The sequence below is a fragment of the Lagopus leucura genome, unplaced genomic scaffold, assembly GCF_019238085.1.
Source record: "Lagopus leucura isolate 7727_CA_CO unplaced genomic scaffold, USGS_WTPT01 Super-Scaffold_100159, whole genome shotgun sequence".
In the NCBI taxonomy this organism is placed as follows: Eukaryota; Metazoa; Chordata; class Aves; order Galliformes; family Phasianidae; genus Lagopus; species Lagopus leucura.
This window is the reverse complement of record NW_024962335.1, coordinates 27,174,678-27,198,096: the sequence shown is the minus strand read 5'-3', so window position 1 is coordinate 27,198,096 and position 23,419 is coordinate 27,174,678. Positions and strand designations below refer to the sequence as shown.

General features: G+C 38.7%; 1 protein-coding gene across 1 annotated transcript; it reads right to left on the bottom strand.

Annotated features, from left to right (window-relative positions):
* Positions 1-3,879: 3,879 nt before the first annotated feature.
* On the bottom strand, positions 3,880-23,212 carry LOC122190263 (solute carrier organic anion transporter family member 1C1-like). Its single transcript, XM_042890124.1, has 15 exons — positions 23,075-23,212; positions 19,585-19,739; positions 17,221-17,362; positions 17,002-17,134; positions 14,109-14,224; positions 13,162-13,308; positions 12,947-13,045; positions 12,136-12,381; positions 11,122-11,286; positions 10,367-10,562; positions 9,267-9,429; positions 8,135-8,319; positions 6,883-6,947; positions 4,872-4,989; positions 3,880-4,313 (listed from the first exon to the last, which is right to left on the bottom strand). The coding sequence occupies exons 2-15, from the start codon at positions 19,714-19,716 to the stop codon at positions 4,097-4,099; spliced, it is 2,124 nt and encodes a 707-aa protein (XP_042746058.1). The 5' UTR covers positions 19,717-19,739; positions 23,075-23,212; the 3' UTR covers positions 3,880-4,096.
* Between the last annotated feature and the right edge of the window lie 207 nt (positions 23,213-23,419).

The following is a 23,419-nucleotide window of genomic DNA, read 5'->3' as shown; positions in this document are numbered from 1 at the left end:
ATTGAAGAGGAAACGGAGAAATTTGTCAGAAAAAAAAAAACAACTTACATAGTGCAATCTGAGAAGCATTTCTAAAACTATTGTAACAGATATGCATCTTAAACCAGAGACATTCTGAGTCATTGTCTAAATAATGTCATGTATCTAAAGAATTTATCTCTTCAGCTGCATTGCACTATAAGGGCATTTAAATAAAAATGGAACATTTTCTTCTCTAAAATCAACAAGGAATCATCAAAAGAGTGAAACTGTTTCTCAGTTGGACATTGTTGCTGAAATGAATAAGTGCTCTTTCTTATGTGCAAAAACAGTAAACAAGTTTGTCTCATTTGAATGTGTATTTATTATGTTATCATCTCATCGAGGGGATGCTGATGTTGTATGTTTGTATCTACTAAATTTGCATTACACTTTGTCTCATGCTTGCATTTCACATTAGCAAATTCTGCCACTCCCATAGTTCAGAATGTATTTCCAGAGGGGAAAGATTAATGCAGCCTCAGGCAAGGCCAGAAGGCATGCTCCAGGGGTACCCTTCCAGGTGCCTCAGCAGATCCTCTGGCATGGTTATTGAGCTACCCTATGGAGGGATCATATGTAGCTCTTTGGGACGGAGCTTTTTCCTTGTGGCCCAATTGGCTGAGACCCACAGTAAGTGCCCCTGATACAAGAATTGGGTTGTTGCTTTAACTTGCTTACACAGGGTCATTGCTCTCTGGTATTACAGTGTGAGGTGACCCTATCATAGAATCATAGAATCATAGAATGGCCTGGGTTGAAAAAGACTTCAAAGACTATCTAGTCTCAACCCCCATGCAATGGGCAAGGCCACCAACTACTAGAATGCTCACCAACCACTATGTTGTCTGCTGACTCGCACCAAGAAATGTGGCTCTGCTTGCCCTTCTGCTGAGGTGGTTGCTCCTCTTTCCCACATCCTATGGACTCCCTGCCATTGCTGTGAGCCATGGCTTGAGCTGATTGTATCTGTATGGCTTTTCACAGCAGGGCCTCACGATGAGCCAGCTCCACCACTGCTGGAATGCCCTTCCCAGAAGAGGTAGGATGTTGTGATCTCTCAGACTAGAATAAGGGCAATGCATGTTAATGATGTATTGTCATACAGTTTGTGCTCGAGTCCAGACCTCACACGGCTAGACCAAGGAAACCTGAAATATTACTCTAGTGCTACTAATAGGTTATTATTTTAATAGTGGTGAAGTTACCTGAAATACCTGAGAGATCCTACTAGTTGGCATCTCACCCAATGGCAGCTCTCCTGCCCTGCTAATATTTGGACCGCCCAAAAAACTTGCTGAAAAGTGATTAATGCCATTGTTGTAGCATCCATTCTAGACCAGAAGTGGAATTTAAAGAGGAGTCAAAAGTTGGCATAAAGGCAGTTCTGAGACCTGGAGGGCAAAAGCATTTCTTACTCTCCATAATGCTTCTTCTTAACCATTTCAGTGCATTCCTAAAGTCAATGAAAACAACAATTTAAATCCCCTGTATTCAAATGAGGATTAAAAAAAGACTAGTGGGCTGAAATTAATGGTGACTCACAAATGAATCAGCTATTGAACACTCATTCAAAATCTGTTTTCAATAAGAAAAAAATAGTATGAATAATTGGAAATTAAGGAGATTTTGCAAGTAAATTCTTGGAGCTACTTAGTAAGTGGAAGTAAGGAATTCCAGAAAGTGTAAAAGAGAGAGTGCACTAAGAAAATCAGCTAGTGCTGTTACTGACCACTGGCATGTACATTTGAAAAAAGGTAAGATATCAGATGAATGTAACAAAGAATTTGACTTTCACTTTTTGAATGTCTTGAGAGATCCAACTGTGTATGAGACATTTGTCCTTCGAGTGAATAGAACACATCAGTTGTCCACTGCTTGTGACCCCAATCCAACTGGTCACTCACTGCATGCATGCATTGCCCTGTATAGCATCCTTTGTGTTTTCACAGTACTCAAGGATATTTATACTGATACATTACATGCTTCTCAAGCACCAAGGGCTCTCAGGACACAAAATATATAGAGCACAGAAAGTACAGAGTTTTATCATAAGGAGAAATAAAGTGTCTGATTTGCTTTGATTGGGTCCAGGACCTACTTCTGCTTTTTATTTTTTTATTTTATTTTTTCTGGTGATGGAGGAAAGAACACCAAGGCTAGCTCTAAAACAGTGTTACTGTCCCTGGCTCTCATTCACTTGCAGGTGCTAAGCCGATGTAACACCTAAAGGCAGAGGGGAATAGCAGTTTATCTCTTGCTGGAACTATTTTTTCCCCTGGAAAGGGAAAGAAAACCCCTACAATAAACAGATCGTTATCATCTTGTGCGAGCCTTTATTTATGCATCCAAAGAAGTGAGTCAATCGACACCCTCTTAACTCTACCAGCCTGCAGTAACAGCTTTCTAAATCCCTACGGGTCCTAACCCTTTATTCTGGCATTGTTGATTACTCATGCATAATTCTCATAATCTGCCATCTGAAATTAGCTCTTGTTCCCAATTTATACTGTATGAATTTTCACATATAATATGTTTTCAAAGGTTTCAGATTTGGGGTTAAAAGTGTCTCACCCAAAACTTTGGCCGTAGTCGCCACAGGAAAATATGTATGCAGCAAGACATGTGAATAAAATATTATCTGGACAAAGCACCTGAAAGAAAAGCAAAACTAAGCAGTTGCATTAATTTACCTTGCCAAACTCACTTCCAATTTCAACAGCTGGATAAGGTGGTTTGCTCATCTGGGTCCCACAAGTCATTCTTGTGACCTGGATGCATTAAACATCTGCAAATGCAATTTGACCAAGTGAATAGTCACATCAGTTCTGCTAGACAGCGAATCATTGCCTCCATGAAGTATCACTGAAATTTATAAACAAAAGTCCCTTTCTTTTCCCTTTAGCTGCTACATGACAGACAACATAGAACAGCTCAGCATTTCACTCAATATGCCTTTTTTAGCTAACATGTATATTAACCATCACCCACTGAACATTAAGAGTCTGTTTTAAAGTATCATCCAGAGAACTGAATCACTGCTGTGACACGGTACACAAGCATGCATCTTTTTATTTGAAGTAGTAACAATTGCCGAGCTCTGAGGGATGCAAATATAATGAACTCAAACCAAGAGACATACAAAAGTGATTTTGAAAAGAGGAGCTAAAGTCTTGGTCTGAAAAAAGTTTTAAGGTGCATGAGAATACAGCTGAATGTTTTGCCTACCAGTTGATGAACGTCTCCCAAAATGATAAACCCTGAACATGGCAGAGACACCCTATGCAGTAGTCAGAGGTGTTCTGTTATTGTTTGAGTGTCCTCTGCTGGACATATTGCTGCATAGCAATAAAGCCACGAACACGTGTTGAGTTTTGCTTAGAAAACAACAGAACTACAAAAACTCAAAATAGTTCCTATGTTTCATACTCAACTAAAAAACAAAACAAAAAAGAAAAGCTCTTAATAAAATGCCACAACTTCTGAGATTTAAAAAAATAATTATTTACTCTATGGCATAATTTTTTTTCTGCTGAACTAAGAGAAAAATGCTTATTGGAAAAATACTGCTGTTGTCAGTTTTGCAGTGGCAAAGGGTTGCAGTGACTCACTTAGATAAGGAAGAATTTTGCTCAAGGGCCTTGTTTTTCTTTTGAATTCCAATTGAACTTGATGAAATCAGAATGCTGTTGTAGACTGCTGCTTGCCATTCCAGCACCACTCCACGCATCTGCACGTGGAGTCATCCCCACGTTTGGTGGGACCCTGGGATGTGGCTGTTCTGTCAGCACTCATCTTTGACCCCATTCAAAAACTGTTGACTAGCTCTACTGAGAACACCACGGGAGACTTTTCATTACCTTTTGAGAACTTGGTTTGGTTCAAGTAATTTATTTGGTCTGTTACTTGTAGCCAAGTACACGTGAGGTCATACCTCACTGTAAGATTTCCTTTTTGTTGACCGTAGGTTTACTATTCCTTTGCCTTTCTGAACTTTCTAAGCTATTAGTTAGTTATTCATGACATAATTAAAGTTGTTTTTAAAAGAAGCTGTCCTGATTTATGTTACGCTGGCGTTCTAAGTATGCGATTCCTTTTCTGCCTCAGAAGAACTTGCCAAATGTTCACTGTTTTTGCAGTTATCTTCTTTATTCATAGGAACATCTTCTCTTCCTCCATTTTCTGCAAGCTTGGCGTTCTTATTTTGAAAGTTTCTCTTTATCAATATAAAGAAAAGGATCGCAAACAAGTAGGAAGAAGCTCTCAACACCGCTGATAAACCAAGGTACAAATATCTGTCAGATAGAGAATAAAAGGCAGTGTCTTTTCTTCAAGTCAAAGAAAATCACTTTTAAAGACTTTCAAGGCTCACAGAGGTATAAAAATCAGATAGAAGCTCAGGGGAAGGCAATTCTGAAACTCACTCTTTGTGAATGGTATCACAGGGTAGACATTTTGACAACTATAATCGTCTGTTAAAGAATTTAAGGATTTTTATTTGCTTATGAATGTTGTTACAGAGGAAATTTGATTACCTTCCCTTTCACTGGTAAATCATGCAACCCTTGTTTTTTTTTTAATTTGACTCAAAGGATATTAGAACAGATATTCCATTCTAAAAAGTTCCTGTCATTTACATTGAAGGGTTTTTGCACAATGTAAAAACTGAGTGAAGAGCCAAGAATTTGATTTTTTATCTTAAAATTTCTCAATTTCAGGAATTCTGGGATGACCAAAATCTGAGTTGAGACCATTATGTTTGATCAGTGGCCTCACATATTACAATATGACAAATCAAGGAGGGTCTGTATAGACAAAATGCTTGGGACTTCTGGTGCTATACTTTGCCTTACCTGAATGCAATGGAGTCGTATAGCCTGCAAGCCCCTCGCTGCCCACATTTCGTGCTTGCCCATTTCAAGCATGTTTTGTCAATCAGTGCCCCAAAATAAACTGGTGCAGGGATCCCAGCTGCAAGGGAATAAGCAAAAATGTCTCAAGATACCACAGGAAAAGACATTTTTTAAAGTTATCATTATATTTTCTTAGAAGCAAATCATTTGCTGCAATAGCAGCAGTATGTGAGTTGGACTTTGAGGACCTTCCCTATGTCAGAATAACTGTAAGCTGGGACACCCTCTTTGTGCCATAGGGTTTGTCAGCCTAGGGAATGTGGTCTGATGGTGGAGATTTGGCTGGGCTTCTAGCATGCGTGCTGCTTCTTCCATCATAATGGTTTCTTGAGCATGGCATCCACTGCATACTAAGATGATGCAGAAGAGAGCTGGACTGCAGCACTGAACAGATGCAGAGGTCACATTTCCACATACAGCTTAAATTAACTGTGCTGGCTTTTCATCTCTGTCAGATAGCAGCTGATAGTGCCTTCCATCTGGAGGGGCAGCACCAGGTATACATGACTAGAGGTACTGAATATGCTTTTCAAATATGTTTATGAGTGTAGAACAACCAAAATCCTGGCATGACTTGGACAGATATGAGCTTATGCTTTATTGGAAAAGATGGCAGACACAAGACAGAATTTTACCCTTTCTGAATCAAAGGTGAGTGTTCAGATAAATGCAGGTTTCAGTGTAGATAGGACCATGTTTCACATTACTTTTGCTTCTACGTGGGTTTCTTGCATTCTTACATAAGAAATTATTTTGTAGGAACAGGTATGTTCTCAGCCTGTTGTACCCTAGGTTTCTTGTGACAGTGTGAACTCAATAAGTTGCCTATAAAGGCCTGTAAATTATGATCATTAAGCTGTGGCCAAGGTATGACGGGAGAAATGCTGTTCTGGGGATGTTCCTTAGAGAATGAAGAGGGGAATATGCCAGATTTGATCTCCAAGTCACTGAAGAGAAATGTTGGCTTTCATGAATCAGTGACTACAGCTCTTCACCTTCATACAGTAGAAGGAGCACACTCTCTCAAACAGGTGGGAAAAAAAAAAAAAAAAAAAAGCTTTATAGAAAGGAGGAGGTTCTTTTCTTGTGATGTTTTTCTTTCCTCATGGCCAGAAAAGCTTCAAGAATCCCATTGGCTTTGCTAGTCCTGAGTGATGGAGAAATTCTTCCCAAGCAGCGTTTGACAAGGAAAATAAAAAAGGACAAAATGTATGTACACCTTACTGTCTCCAAGATCTCATCACAATCAGGACTAGAGACTACAGCCCAAATTTGTAAGTTGCTGTCAATTTTTTAGGCATCAAAGCAAATCCATGTAGTTCGATTCTTCACAACACATTTTTCTATACTTATGAAAAACTCTTCCTATTGTGTAGATAAAGAGAATGAAAGAAAACACAGAGATGCTTTCTTGCACATCTAGGCACCTTAATCAACAGTCTCATTAACAACCTCAAGTAAAAAAGGAACAAGAGAAAAGCGTTGCCTTGTGCTTATAGGGAAATGAAATTTAATCATCTCAGGAAAGCAAAGTTTCAATGTGAAGAAAACAATCTGCTATGAGCAGAGTTGTATTAGTGTTGAATGAAGAGCATTTCTTTTTGATCTTGCATCACTGTGTCTCAGTTAGCCATCGGGCAAATGATAAGTTCGAGACTTTACAGAATTATTTAGAAATCCAAGACAGTATTTTAATTTTGCTCAGAAACTCTGCCTGTTTTGAAAAGCCAGGCTCCCAAAGTGCAACATCATTTAATCAACAAGTCAGAGCTTTTCAAAATTGCATTAGCTGACTTCTCAGTGAACTCTACACTGTATTTTGGGCCTCCAGAAACAACCCAGGATTTTCAGGTATTTCAAGTATACGTCTGGTTTATGGATGGTTGTTACATTCTTGTCATTTAAAGCCAAGCAAGCAGGTACCTTTGTTAGTCAGAAGCATGTTTCTTACCTAGCATTCTCATAACAAGAGTGTGCAGACCAACTGCAAGAGATTTCAACTCTGGCTGAACGCATCTGAAAGAGAGATGAATGAGTAAGAAGGATTTGCCTATCAAGTGTTTAGACACATCTATTGCTGTTAATTTCACCCAACTAAACACTCAGAAAATGACATAAAACTAAGCTTTGGAAGGAGAGTGCTTCCTATGTCTATGGAAGTCTATGTCTTCCTATGTCTGCTGAAAAGGTACAAAGTATGAAAGTATGTGGTATGAAAATGGGGAATTAATCTATTGTTTTCTATCACATATCTCCTGGGAAGTCCATTCACTAAGTATAGTTAAGTAAGAATTTTTAAAGGAACAGTCATGGTCTAAACTAGTGTTAATGAAATAGATTTCTAAACTGCCTTGGTTCCCTGGCATACATGTTCTTTACCTGATGGGAGATATCATATTGTCCTAGGACAAAAATTTTGCAAGCAGCAGCATTAAGGCAGCACCTTTTTATACACAAATGACAGCACATCCTGAACTATACAATGCCCATCTGTCTCATGGAGAACCACATTTCAAACATCCAGACTGTTCACTGATCTTATTATATATCCAGTCTCTAATATCTCCTTACAAATATTAATATGGTCAGCCCTCAGAAAAATGTTTCACAGAGGTGAATTCACTTTGTTTTCCATGCTCATTAAGGATGACATAATGGCCTTAGGACTTCCACTAAATTTGCCACTGATTGAAAATTCTTTTTAGGTTACTGAAAAGTATATTCTAATTTGTATACTTTGTTCTGAAGCGCACTCTGGTGTGCCTGCACCTGGTATACTTCAACAGACATGAGCATCTGAGCCTCAAACTGAACCATCAGAGGTTCTGAATACCCTAACATCTGAAGAGCCCAATATCTCAGATGACTCCACATCCAGAAATCCTGACAAATGCGTGCTATTTTAAATCCACATGGACAAAATATCCAAGCAGGGAAAGAGGATGTGTCCTGGAAAGCTAGTAATAAGAAAAAACATTATGTCGTATTTGGAAGCGACACACTAGAACCAACTTATTGGCAGTGGCCAAGCAAGGTTTGATATTAACAGCTGCAGATATAAGCAGAATGACAAAACACATTAGATAAATCATGTTATACTGCAAGAGAGTTGCCTTCTCTCAAAGAAAAGAGAAAAAATATATATATGTGACTTTGATCACCTCACTATAAAGCCTGAGCCATCATTACACAGTTTAACTTACCTGTACATAATCAAATATGCTGGAGTGCCTCCCAGTGCATAGCAAAAGCCACTTATGACTTGTATTACTGTATAATAAATAAACATCATTGAACAACTATCACTTTTTGGACATTGCCCCAAGGTGACAGAGCTATTTCCTGACCATGAACTGCTGGTTTCAAGACAGCTGCAGTTATGGAAGACCTGGAAGACACAAAACAGATTAGGTAGGACATTTTTCAGGCAATGAAGAATCCTGCCTTCAGACAGAGTCTGAAGCCTATTTTCTTGTTTGCCTCTCCTTGAGGCAGTGGGCAGCAGCTTCTTTACTACAAACTGCGCTCAGATTAGGAAGGGATATTCTAGTATGCTTCCAGCATTGCACACAACATCAAGTTTTGGAAGATGTATGGAATATCTGCAGAACTTCTGAACCTGTCTTTATGTCTCTGGAGGGCTGCTAGAGGGGAAAAGCGAGGTTCGGGGGGTGTGCCTTTTGTTGCTAGTTATCTTTGCCTGTTAATGGCTTTTTCTGTGGAAGGCACCTGGATCCCAGGTCCCCCTCTTCTAAAGCTGATCCACAAGCTGATCCACCAAAGTTACCTAAAAGCAGCAGCTTGTCAAGATGCAGCTTATGCAAACTGCCTGAGAGCAGCAGCAGGTGTACAGATAGCATAAAAGCAATATCTTTTATAGGACTTGAAGGCAAGAGGATCTACTAATATAAGGGGAACTGCAGGCCATGAACCTCAACCTCTACAGAGAAAGACTTTTATGCTGGACCACAGTCTCAGTCTCATAGACCCTTAGACATGCCTACTAAACCGCTATCACTTTAAGGATGTGCATCATGGAGGATGCTGTGATATGTTAGCACCCTTCAACTATCGACTAAAAACTTCAGAGCAACCAAATCATGGTTTATAAAAGGCAGACCACAAATAAACTTCAGAAAGCAGGTAAACATTTTGAACTGTTATTTTCCCCTCTTACATTCAATCCACAAAATTCTGTAGCCAGATGGCATAAATACCTTAGTGGCAGTTCCCCAGTAACTTTGTTTTCTACTAAACACATTATACTACTGAAACCCCCGATGCAAATGGAAAGCAAGCTATTAAAAAGCTACAGAAACTTGAGCATGCTCTTACCGTGTTCTTCCCATGTCCCTCTGAAATCGTGCATCCAGCTGTACATGCTGAAACATATGTCAGCCCATTGCTTCCACACACAGGATCCCACACATTGGTGGCACATTTGCAGCCAGAATTGCAGTCAGAAAATATGGCGTTTTCATGATATGGAATGGGTTTGCTTAGGAGTTGAGACAAGAGTAAGAACTTTTAATTCAGCACTGAGATCAGTGTGGTCCCTTCTGTGTGACAGTGTCTTTGTTCTCATAAGACCAGGGCTTACATTTCAATATTTGAACGTCTAAAATATTGATCTTTCTGCTTCACATTTCATTTCACTCATGCTGATATTAAAATGACCGCTAGATTATTAATAACGCTAGGACAAAATTTGCTACTACTGATTTTAACTCCCAGGCATATAAAGAAAAGAAAAAACTGAAACTGTTTGAGAGGTCAGCTGTACCTAGGGACTTATCAGGTACTTCTTCAGCTGTTGGCAAAAACGCACCCATAGAAACTAGACTTCTGGGAGCATATGCCAATCCAAATGCAAGTGTTTTTCTGGGTGCCTTGGAAAGCCACCTCCTAATGCACAGCTCCTGTTCTGGTATCTTTGTTTGCTCAGGGAACTAACAATAGCTTTTAACTTTTGAATATTTGTTCTGTCTTGACAGGAGAGAATGTCTCCGATAGGGATTGAAGCTTCATTTTGTTTAAGAGCAGGCTGAGAGTCTGATGTGCTGCAGCCTTTCTAAATCCATGCAGGATGTGCTACCAACATACAATGTACACATTCTTCATCTTTTTACTGGGTCTGAATAAACTTTGCAAGAAAATTATTTCTGATGTAGAGATGGCACAACGTGAAACACAAGCATCACTCCCACAGCAGCCAAAATTCCTGCATTAGTAATGATGTGATTTTGATAATGTGATTCTTATTGAACTTTTATCAGTGCTGCTGCTGATCAGCAGAACTATGACAATGATGCTTGGTATTTTTTGCTCCCTCTAAGCATTGCAAAAGCATGCTTGTCTTTTAGATCTCATGTCCTTGTACAGTATTTGAACTGTTGCTGCCGTAAAGAAAAACCTTCTCTTCATTTTATACTCACCCATCATATGATGCTGTAATTCCTGCTACCACCTGGTTCTCACAGCCAACAAAAAAGTGCAAGAGAGTGAAGGAATAGGCAATAAAAGACATGGTAAATGCAAACTTGGTTGCTCCAATGATGCTCATTTTATACTTTTTCATTATTAATCCTCCCAGGAAAATTCCAATTCCAACAGGTGGTAAAGATGTCAATCCTGAAAGAGATTATTGAAGAGGAATAAAATAAAAAAGAGGTTAAAATAAGTTAGTCACACTGGGTTTAAGAGTCAAACTCCATTCTTTAGTTGATGTCCCTGGCAGTGGTATGTTGTATGACTGTAGATGGCTTTCCACCCAACCTAATTTTTGGGTTGCATATACTATTTTGAAGTCTGTTCTCAAAACAGACTGTATGTTTGGCTAGCAAGCTGACAGTGATTTGTCCTCTCTTCAAGCAAGGTATCCCTCAATCAGATGTTAGAGAATTTAAAACTCCCCTGACCCCATTAATTGCATATTTTGAGTACCCTTGCTAGAATATAATGCTATTAATACTATATGATATAAATATCATAATGTAGTATTGTAATCATAATTAAACATAAACATAAATAATAGAATATAATTATTTATTCTGTCCCCACAGACACTAAAACTAGCTTATATGCTGCTTTCATATAATTGAGTTCAGGAAAGATCAGTCCCAGAAAAAGATGCCAGAACTTCTCCCAGTTCAACCATTATAAACTAAATTGTCATTGCAGTGCAACTCACCTATTAGAAAGTTAGATTTAGATGCAGATTGTCCATACTGCTGTTCCATGTACTTTGGCTTGTAAGTCAAGTAGCCGATAAAGCTAGTGAATTGTAACAGTGAGCAACACAAAAATGTAACGTACATTCGATTAGTCAATAATTTTTTCAGAGAGGTATAGAAATCTGAAAGAAAGAGATAAATGAGTTGGCTTTAAAGCTATGTAAAATTATTACAGGTAAGTAATCCATGAAATTTAGGGCAAAATCCTTCTTTTAACTGTCCAAGGGCAAATTATACTGATCTTCATTTGCTAGTGAGTACCTGAAAGCAAAACCAGGCTACTGGAAAACTCTAGATGTTAAGGTAGGAGGAGAGAACTTTAACAGAAGAGTGAATTGCAGGTTAAGGCCTGAGTTCTGTGCACGTGAAGACGAAAGGGCTCCATGCAGCAAAGGCTACTTTCAGCTTACAAGTTTCAAGGCTAAGTGACTGGTGCTTTTGTAGGGAAGCACATCTTCCATTGGGATCTGAACTTAGGAGGAATCTTTGGTGATAGAAAGCATCTCTTCCCTTCACCTTTCCTCCCATTTCCTAGTATAAGGTCTGCACAATCAGAATTCAAGCCTGCTGTGTTTTCCTCAGGCAGCAATGATCTTCAGAATCTTTACAAGCTCTGTGATGACCAGAAAAATGATTTGGTTTTCCAGAATGTAAAAGGAAACTTCTAATATTTTCTTTAGGTCTTGATTCAGAAATGATGTTTCCTCTACTCCAATTCCTATTGCAGAATTTCTGAAGTAGGTGCCATACAGGTAATCATAAATGCCCAAAGTCTTGAAGAAGCTCTTTGACTTCTCATAATACTTATTGGATAACTCTTTTCCTGGGGATAGCTAACTCATTTACTCATTTAATTGTACGTAAGTGTACGTTTACTCATGTAAGTGTGGGGGAGGTAAAATATTCTGCAGAAGTATCACATTTTTACAGTAATTTGCTTTCCATAATTACCTGACACACAAAACACTTGCCTTTCAGCATTGTTGACCACTTTATTGGCTTAGATTTCGCAGGAGGAATTGTCTTCCTCGTGGCTTCCATATTTTCCAGGAGACCAGGTGAAGTTTTGTCCTTATTGGCTTTCACAGGCTTTTCCAGACTCTTTGGCAGGAAGCAAAATGGAATAGCGGCTAGGAAACTGATCACTCCACCTATTAAAAAACCAAGCCACCATGCACCCACCCAGCGAGAGTCTTGTGGAGTGATAGCAATTTTTCCTATAATCAAATGAAACAGAACCGAGTTAATTGAGAAGGTGAAACTTTCCACACTTAATTTGCTAAAATACCTGTATTTGTACAGTGGTTGAATTTCAGCAATAACAATGAACACCAAATAAGAGAACTTTTATGCAGTGAAGGCATCAAAACTCATATCCTCTGCTGTGGGGGGGGGATCATCCAGTTGGAAATATGTGATTTTAAGGTCCCTTCCAATCCAAGTCAGTCTATGATTTTATGATCAACAAAAACTGTAAAATTAATGTGCTAGCAGAATCTTCTCATTAAGATTGCAACTTAACTTAGAAAAAATTCTTTAGTCTCTCAGCATTCTTGTTACTAAATTCTAAGATTAAACACGTATTTTAATCCTTAAAATCTAGGTTCTAAAATGTTCCTTGTCTAATTCAGCCTTCACCCCCAAAAGCTTCTAGTAATTTAATAAAATTATAACAAAGTACAAAATACAATTAATAAAAATGATATAATTAAGGTAAATTAAATAGAATTAAGTTAATACAATTAGTATTTAGCTTACTTTCACTTTGCCTTATTTGCTTACCTAAATCCACAAATCCAACATCCACGTAGAGTCTGGCCCATAAGGAGCCTAGCAGGAAACCAAACATTGGGCCGAACATGCCTATTGTGTGCAAACATGCTGAAAATATAATGAAGCAGATGATAGTACATTTTAATGGGTGAATGTTTTCTCCTGCAGAGGATAATCAACTTCTTACATTAAGAATCTCTCCGTTTATTTTATGTTGACGTTACCTACATATACAGGAACATTCTCTTCTTTAGCAAAATCATCAAGATAAGAGATGCCCAGTGGTGTTATTGGAGTCTCACCAATTCCACGTAACATGTTTCCCAGTAAGATATATATCCACATATATGATGATGGTTCTTTCTCACAGGCTGTAGACAATGAGATGTTAGATTTTCATTATAGAATAGTTTAAGGGGAAATATAGTGACAAATCACAGGAAGTTCAGCACATGGTTATATGTTAGTATTTAAGGTTTGAACAGCATTCTCCTTAAAGAAGATCAATGAGAGGCTGTCAACCTCCTTACATCTTTTAATAATCTTTATAAATCACATTCCTCCACCTTCACAGTATTTGATTCCTAAAGGTACAGGTAAGTATCACCTGTCAGAAAAAAAAGTCCATGTGGAAAAAAAAAAAAGGCAGGCTGATATTATCATTAGTATGTTATCTGGAAGATAAAATAAAAAGTTTGAGATGGTTGGTGTGTACAGTTTGACTCTCTCTTTACCCATTTCCCATGCAAAGCAACTCGTATAACATCTGTATTCCATGTTGTAAGATCAGAGAAATCTCAACTTACTTCCAGTTGACTCTGTACAACTTCTCTTTCTCTCTTGCCATCTCTTCCTCCAAACCTGAGTAACTGAAACCCTTCAGAAATCTCTTTGCAAACAGACTCAGCATCTCTTTCAGAGTTAGGGTCATTTTATAGAAAACTGGAATGTGAACATAGGAAAACTCTGATCTGGGTCCTAATATTTTCTGGATGTTTCTTCTCCAGACAAAATGCACAAAGTGCACTGAAGTATTTGTAATGTTCTCAGGAAGGTAGAGATTGAAGTTAGAAACCTAACTGCGCATCTTGCACTGGACAATTATTTACTCCACATTTAACCAAAGCAAAAACTAACTCCTATATTTATATTTACACGTACAGTTCCTTACCAGACTGGGAGGTGTCCAAAAAGGTTTTATTCAAATCTTGATGTGGAGAGCAGGGGTTTATGCTTGAGGTGGAGTTGGCTGAAGATCTTGTGTCTGATGCTGTTTCATACTTATAACTGAAAACATTTAACAGTAGCTTTAGAAGCAAGGCTCAGTATAGAAATGCTAGTACAGTAGGCAAGGAATCGCTTGAATGCTATTTCCTTAAAGGTATTTTTGTTTATGTATCAAAGCAAAATGCTACTGAAGGAATAAGGAGAAAGTTTACTTAAGTATATTTTAAAAATATGCAATAAATACAATTACATTATATTTTTGTAATAAATTGTTGTAATAAAAATATGTAATATCAGAAGGGAACAGCAAATAAAAGTTAGAAATACTCATCTGGAAGATTTAACATTTTAAGCTGGAAATTACTTCTGAAAGTAATTCAGGCAGGACCGAACATTTAGGGTCTGGTCCAAGATAGATCCCTATGCTGACCATATTATCAGGGAGAAAAAGAACAATCTCTGGAGTCCAAATCTCCCTTTCTATCTTGGATAAAAATTTCCGTGAGGATAGGGAAGAAGCAAGGAAGGCAGATATCAGCCTTGCTGAGGAGCATGTGCAATGAGCTTCTGCGGAACAACACAGTAAAGCACATAGTCTGCTTCTAGGAACTAGGCTGGCTCTATTTGATTAGGAAGGCTTATTTTTCATGTTGAAACAAAGAGTATTCATCATAGGAAAAAGTGCAGAATAGTTTCCTCACAAAAGTTCAGGCTGTGATCCATGAGACACTTTATGAGTTTCCCAGTGCATATAAGCTAATTGCTCAGCTTCACTTAAGCAGTGGAAAATACAAGTCTGATGCTAGTGCAAGATCTACCATCATAAAAATATATATTATTTAAGTTCCTCTGAACCTAGAGAAGATGAAGAGACATTAGTTTTAGCAGACATGAACATGGACATGCAAGGATGCAACAAGAAAGGCCCGCTAGGAATTAAATCTGGTGAGGGAGGTCAAGGAATACAGGAAGGACTTCTTTAATTGTATCACAAGCAAAAGGAAGACTAGGGAAAATGTGGGCCCACTGCTAAATGAGATGGGTGCACTGATAATGGGAGACACTGAGAAGATGGAGTTACCGAATGCCTTGCCTTTTTTGCATCAGTCTTTACTGGTAAGGCTGCCCCTCAGAAATCCCAGACTTTGGAATTAGGAGAGTCTGGTGAAAGGAAGACTTCCCCTTGCTCAAGGAGGATCTGGTCAGAGATCCTCTAGTGAACTTAATGCACACAAATCCATGGGACCCAATGGTGTACCTATGAGTACTGAGGGAGCTGACAGATGTGACTGCCAAACTGCTCTCTATCATCTATGAAATGTCATGGAGAATGGGAGAGGTGCTTGAGCACTGGAGGAAATCCAGTGTCACTCCAGTCTTCAGAAAGGTCAAGAAGGAGGAGCAAGGAAACCACTGGCCAGTCAATCTCTGTCCCTGAGGAAGTGACATAAAAGCTTATTCTGAAATTCATCTGTGAGCACATGGAAGAAAAGGAAATTATCAAAAGGAGACAGCATGCATGATTGATCAGGTAGCCATGAGTGGTTGGGCAGTATATGTTGTCTACAATGACTTCAGAAAAGCTTTTGTCACCCTCAGCTTCCTTGTAATGAAGCTTAAGAAGAGTAGACAGTGAGGTAGCCTGAGGACTGGCCAACAGATAGGGCTCAGAGAGTTGTGATCAGTGGTGCAGCATCTAGTTGGAGGCCTGGAATTAGTGATGTTACACAGGAGTTGGTACTGGGTGTGGCCCCGTTCATTTATCTTCATCAGTGACCTAGATGAAGATAAAGAGCCCACTCTCAGCAAGTTTGCTGATGATATGGAGCGGGGAAGAATGGCTGACACACCTGAAGGCTGTGTTGCCATTCAGGAAGATCTGGACAGGCTGGAGAGCTGAGTGAAGAGGAACCTGGTTAGGTTCAACGAGGACGTGTAGGGTCCTACACCTTGGAAGGAAAAACATATGCATCAGTACAGGTTAGGGGCTGACCTGCTGGAGAAGAGCTCTGTAAAGAAAGTGTGTCCTGCACGACAGTAGGTTAATCATGAGCCAGCACTGCACCCTTGTGGTCAAGAAGACCTGTGGTATCCTGGGATGCATTAAAAAGAGCGTCAAGGCAGGTAATTTTCCACCTATACTCTGCCTTGGTGAGGCCAGGTGAGGAGAACTGTGTCCAGTTCTGGGAAACTCATTTCAAAAAAGATAGGGAATCTTTAGAGAGAGTCCAGTGGAGGGCTACAAAAATGATGAGGGGCCTGGAGCTTCTTCCTTCTGAGGAAAGGCTGAGAAACCTGAGACTGTTCAGACTGGAGAAGACTATGAGAGGATCTTGTCAACAATAATTGGTGAGTGTGAAGAGGATGGGACCACGCTCTTTTTGTTGGTGCCGATTGTCAGAACAAGGCACAAGCCAGAAGACAGAAGGTTCAATCTGAACAAGAGGAAAAACTTCTTAACTTTAAGGCGACAGAGCACTGAAACAGGCTGTCCAGAGAGGCTGTCGAGTCTCTTTCTCTGGAGATACTCAGAACCAGCCCAGACACCTTCCTGTGCAACCTACTCAAAAGAATCTGCTTCAGCAGAAGATTGGACTAAATGATCTCCCTTGCAAGAGGTCCCTTGCAAGACCTATGACTCTGTGATTCTGTGATTTGGAACAGAAAATGAGCCAGGACCATTTCTATGAGCACCAGGACATCTGCTGGCTCTGAAGCTGAAAGCTGCTTCTGTAAGGAGAGCGCAATCTGTTTCACAAATACACCATCTTACACAAGTCTCTAGTTCCCTCAAGTCCAATGCTATGTTACTCTAATCAGTCTTGATCTGTACTTACTATCCCATGAAGAAATGAGGCATTGCTGTTAAAACACTTCCCAAAGCCATAATAAAGCATCCAACAGCAATTACTTTGGGCCTATGAAGTTTAGCTCCAAAGTAGCTTACAAATGCAATCACCAGCAAATTACCTGGAAAATAATGAACAAAATTAATACTAGATGCCTTGTCTCATATTTCTCTGAACAGTTTTCTGCATATTATGGAGTAGTATTACCCATCTCGAAGCTTCCATCGATGAAACCAACAGTAGAGGATGGAAGGTCAAATCTTCGTTCAATTTGTGTGATGGAACTTTTCATAATTGTACCAGACAAAGCTTTACTGAAGTAGCTGAATGATAAAGCAGCAAGAAACACCTGAGGGAAGATTGAGATAGAAAATTGGAGGTAGAGGCAAGGGAAGATGTCACATAGAAATCAAAATATTTTTGAAACTATGTGGAGCAATCATCATGGTGTATGCTTGTTACTCAAATTACACTGACAACACTGTGTTTGAATTTTCTGTACTCTGGTTATGAGAGTGGTGCCACTGATGTTTGCTCACCACTCAGCTTTTCCCTGCTGGAAAGGGCTGATGCTAGGTGTTGCACTGAAAGCTCCCACTTGCTTTACACTGAATGTAAATTTAGGGTTGCAACAGCCATCTTAGTGACCAGAAAGCCTGATCTGACCTGTGTTGTAAGCCAGAGGTGGCCCAAAGCAGAAATCCTGAGGGCTGTAGAATTTAAATTTGGCAGTGAAAAAACTGGGGACTGCTTGCCTTGCTGACATCCTGTGGTTACAGCTGAGGCCCATGTTGGGCAGTAAAAATAGTGAGATTTCTAGATGTTGTGGAAATGTAGATTTTGTCGCATATGCACATCGTCAACACTGATTTAATGAAATTAATCTCACCTACAATTAATCTCAGCTCCAATTGTTTTCTGTTTGGGTCTCATGACACTTATTTTATGCCAGTTCATAACTGTTTCTAACTCAAACATATAGGTAGCCATGAAACCAAAATAAAGTCTTTGCACAAGATTCTGTGACGTCTCTGGAAATAGCACAGGCTGATTTGTTCATCACTGTCTAAAATGTATTGAGATGTGTGCATTTTGTCAGTGTCACTTGTATATCAAATATCTGACAACAAAAAGCTTGACATTCTTTTTAATTTTTATAGTTGCTTCCACTAACACACATTTTGTCTTTTGCAAATTAAAATGTATTTGATAAGAAGTTAAACTAAGTTTGTTTAAAGATTGTCCAACTATTTCAACATAATCTAAAAACAAATAGACTTACTGCTCAGTGGGTAAAAGTTCCAATACAACACAAGTAAAGTAAACAAAAGCAAATATAGGCTTAGACTTTGCAGTTCTATCCAATGTAAGAAATGCAGTCAATGACATGTTTGAAAATAGGTGTATTTATTGTCTTTTGGTCTAGGAATGAAGATAAAATCTCACAAGCACAGACTTTGTCCTGGTGTTTTAGATCTCCTGAGCTCAACTGGAAAAAGAAAAAGGTCTGCAAGAATCACCTTTTTTGCCTTGCACTGAAAGCAGTGCTCTCCTGGATGTTTTGGCTAAAATCATGAACTGCTGATAAGCATGAACACACAGACAATGACCTAGATATTAAAAGTTTGAAAGTGCAGTCCCCATGTAAGCATAAAATGTTTGACAAGAAGAAGAGGTTGAAGAACAGTTTGTCTTGTACCACCAAAAGGTTGTGTTCACTGAAGGCTAATTGCCATAAAGTCATTCACAGGAACATACAGACATAGATCCACAGGCTTGCAGCATTGCCTGTGCATATAATAGTGAAGTCTGTCCTGTGAGTCTTCCAGAGAGCTCAGATTCTATATCTGTGGTGTATATGGGTGGTATCTCTGAGTCAGATAAAATAAAAAATATAAGAAACTTCACCTGATACTCTGTCCAAATCACTCCAGATGTATAAAAAGCTTGCAACTGCCTATTTTTTTTTTTCATTAATCTTTCATTTTACAGAACTTTTTATAGAGATGAATGTGTTATAGCTCCACAGAGTCTGCAGAATTTAATCCGAGATAAAGCTGGCTGAAGAACTAGTCAAAATATAAATCTAAACACATTGGTATCACAAGAAAACTTGCCCAGGTAATATTCACACCTCAGCCAGAAGCAATAAATACTAAAGGCTTTAATATGAAAGCAAAATTCTCTTTGGTTCACTGGCTCTGTTCAACCTATTCTTCCTGCGCACTCCATTTCGGCCCTAAAAATGAGTGTTGACAGCAAGCTCCAGAACATCAGTGTATAATAACCACCAATTTTAGGATGCCTCATGTCCTCCATTTGAGACTGCTACCTCTGTTCAGTAACAAAAATGAGGACCTAACTGTGAATAACTTGAGAGTAAATATGTTAGGTCTGCACTTATTTTTGTTAGGACAGAGATAAGATCCAGCCCTCCCCTGTGCTCCTGGTGTGTATTCAGATCCAGAAGTGATACTGGGAAAAAGGAGGTACTCCATAATGTCAGACCTTGAACAGCATTCCTTAACATACAACAGTGGTAATTTGTAGTGATATTAGTAAGCACCAAACCTTCAAGCCTGTGCAACAGGAGGCCTTCTTTTTGACTGCTAGATTTTCACTTGTTTCATTGTCCAAAAGCTGGGAAGGTTCTGCTTCCTGGCTTGAGTCATTGACATTGCTGGATTCAGTTTCTGCTGTCATGGTTGACTTCTCTGCTGAGTGATCTGAACCCAAGAGAAAATGATAACAGATATAAAAATACACATGCCAAAATAGAGTTGTCTGAGAATATCTCCAATGAAACAGTAGTCATGGGAAAGCACTGAGATGATGAAACTGAATTTTCCATTGGAAATATTTTGGTTTAATGGCTTAGGTATTTGAATTCTGAATTATTTGTTTGGATATCTTATATTTTTTTTTTAGATGAAATATTTCTTCACACAGCCCTCACCAACATGGGGGTTTTCTATGTCTAAAGTGACTTTTAATACTAAAATGACTATTTCTGTGAAGGAATAAGAGAAAAAGTAAACTAGAGGGGTCAGTATGACATCAGTACCAAAACATGGGGAGTACCAGGGAAGCTCTGCACTGTGGGCCATGTTGCTTAAGACTTAATCAGCATTTTGGGAAGTCTTGTGTAATAACACTCTGACATTCAACCAGTCCTTTTGCACCAATTTGCTGGCAACAATTTCTGGCAACAAATAATTGGTTACTTTATCCATCTGACCTCGTTTAGGGAGTTTGTATGTTTTTACTTCTTGCAACACTATACAGGGTCTCCTTAGTCCCCTTCTTTCTGCAGGGTTCTAGCTATATTCACTGATGCTTCAAATCCTTTGCAAATCAGGAATTCAGGAAAACTGCACCAGTTCCACTGGGAAGAGCACACCTTATACTCAAAGAGGACAAATTATTTTCTCCTGTGAATTATTATGTTTTGTTTAATGTTGAAAGATTTGTTGCACAATTAAGTTGAATTTGGTTTTATTGCAATGAATACTACATACTTCACTATTCTCTCTCCTCTTTTTTTTTTCTTTTTTCTTTTTTTTTTTTTAATATTTGAGAGTTGTAAGCAAATAGAGAATGCTTCAGTGAAATGCTATAAGGGAGCTCTACATATCTATTTGCAAAATTATTTAAAGAAGGAAAGCACTTGCCCGTTTGTGCATCTCCAACCACAAACAGAAAAGATTTCTGAAGAAAGATCCAGATGACACTGAAGAGCCTCGTGGGAAAAAAGAAAATGCTTGAAAGAGAGCCTTCTTCAAATCTGCAGATTTTGACACTCAGAGGAGAGAAGAGTAACGGCAATAATGACCCCAAATCATAGCTGACTGGATCTGATTTATTTCACCTTTCACAGTACCCTCCTCATTTCAGAAAAGAGTGAGAATGATAGAGAGGGAAGGAAACTCATACAAAGAGAGGTTTTCTATGGTTGAATGGAGCTGAAAAAAAGTTGGATGGACTTTTTCGGTGTTGGAAAATGTCCATCTGCATTTGCAAGTTGCTCTGCTACAGTCTGCACAGCAGAGCAAAACTTTCCAGAGCATTTAAAGGGTAGGTGTTTTTCTAACGTTTGACGATGAAGAATATTTCCTTCCATTTAAATGGAGTAGGTTTAAGATGTAAGGAAATTTAAAACAAGTACACACAAAGAGTTTTCTTCGCTTAAGTTTATGAGCATATCCTTAGGTACTAACGCTGACATAAACAATACCTTTCCTTTCCCACTGCATCCCACACTCTTGACTCGTGCAAATACCTCCGCTTCTATGGCTGTGCTGTAAGTCTGGGTCAGAACACAGATCCACAAATAAACCTCAAAAGTTACCCTGCTCCTTGGCTCCTCAGAAAGATAGGATCAAGAAGCAGAGGAAAGGGTCTCCTCATGCCTGCAGAGCTACCAGCAGAAATGACTGTGAAATAAAATTCTTAGTGCTTGAGGTGTAGGCAAATACTTATGAGCACCTTGTCCTCTGAAATGTAGCTGTTTCTGTGTAATGTGAAGATATTAGCTTCTCTCTCTCATAAAGACAGGCAAAGGACTACAGTTAGATGCTGGAAAAAATCATTGATGGTAACAGGCTATGGAAGTAGGATTTTTTAGAGAGATTGAAGGTTCAACATAATTTAGAATCTGTATATGAAGAGAGAAGGACTGAAGATGGAGAAACATAAGGGTAGAAATATGAGATAAAATAGAGAAAAGACAAAGGCAACTAGATATCTAGAAACGTAACTGAGTATATCCAGACATTATCAGCCCACTCTGGTACATGTTTCAGTGAGAGGTTATGAAGGAATGGGAATGGAGGACAGACTGAAGTAAAAGCATTAAATATCAAAGGGAGGGTTAAAAGTGTAGAGGTAAATAGTTTAAAAAAAGGCAACCACATGTAAATGTTAGAGTATTAGGCAATATCAAGTATGATAAAGAAAAGAAAAATAAAGTAAAATTCAGCTTCTGGTTGCAAAAGCTGCCTGATGCACACAGAAAAGTACGAAGACAGCTCGGTGATGGTTGCTAGTTCCTCTAGAGATCCAGGGAAGGTCTCTCAGGCAAGAACAAGGATGACCAGCTCCCATCAGTGGAGAATGGCTCATCACTACTTTGCAAAGATACTACTGGAAAAGGTGCTGCTTTTGCTGGAGAAGAGCGGGAGCATGGGAAGGAAGTAAAAAGATGGCACAGTTTGTGCTGGAGAAATGTCAGAGTGAGCTGTGTGCAAAAATCAGCAGTTGGAGATGCTGGCAACATCTCCTGCTGTCCTCAGTTGACCTTGACCTACATGGAAAGAGTAGGGCTGGGAAAATGCCATGCCACAAGAAGATAAGAAAAAAAACATACGTAAAAGATTAATTTGTTATTGATATCAACATAAATTAGCTGTTGAGCCTAACAGTTTCAAGTATTGATGAAGTTCGTGTTCTAGATTTACCTAGTGCTCTTTTTTTCCCCCCATCTTTAATTAATAAAGGAGCTGGTTACAAGCAGAGGATAAGTATGAAGCCTTCAGCATCAAATATATTCATTCAGTTATACGACTTCTCTAAAACTATTAAACTTCACTTGCACAAGCCATTCTGCTGTAGTACTAGCTTGAGACTTTGCATTTGCAGAAGGGAAAGATCAGTCAAACAATATTAAAAATAATACTATCAAGATTTCATCAAATAGCTTATGGAAGTATATTGATTTACACTAACTGCAGTGCTAATCCAATCACCTTGTTGATTCATAAAACATTACGGTTTCATAATAATACCTTCCAAGTCAAGGTAATACGACAAATGAACATCATAGTGGCATGCAGGCCTAAAGCTGCTTGCATTGTTCATGATATATGAGGTTTACTTTTCAGAAAGACACATAGAAACTCTAACATCATCACTAAAAATGTTAATATTTACAACATGAATGTTAGCAGTGTAGTTGTTCAAAGGAAACAGAGACAGAACCACACAGGTAATGTTCATTAGCTACAAACACTAAAGGACATTTTGAGGTTAAAACAAACAAAAATAATATTAAAGCGGTTCCTACCTAGGTGCTGTATCCACAACAAGAGAAGTTATACTACCATACAAATGCTCAAAAGCAAGAATATTCTCTCCTTAAGCAGGGCTGTGTTGGTACTTGGTAGAGGAATCATTAACTTCTAACACAAACTATGGTCTAAGCAGTTTTAATCTTGTCTCCTCCCAGTTCTGCCCTCTGTTAAAGGTCCCAAAATACATGTTTATCTACAGTGGTCAAAAATTAATTGGGAAGAAAATGTGCAAGTGTGTTCTATTTGTGCACCCTTTTGTGAAATACCTGGTTTCCCAAGCTTATTCAGTTCATAAATTCAAGTCATTCATGCCTCCCTGATGTTTAAAAATGGGGCAT

Coding starts and splice junctions, on each gene's coding strand:
- LOC122190263 (XM_042890124.1), bottom strand. CDS start 19,716: ATGACAGCAGAAACTGAATCCAGCAATGTCAATGACTCAAGCCAGGAA. Junction 13,309..14,108: donor TTTGGACACCTCCCAGTCTG/GTAAGGAACTGT, acceptor CATTGTCTACAG/CCTGTGAGAAAGAACCATCA. Junction 6,948..8,134: donor GCATATTTGATTATGTACAG/GTAAGTTAAACT, acceptor TCTCTCTTTCAG/ATGCGTTCAGCCAGAGTTGA.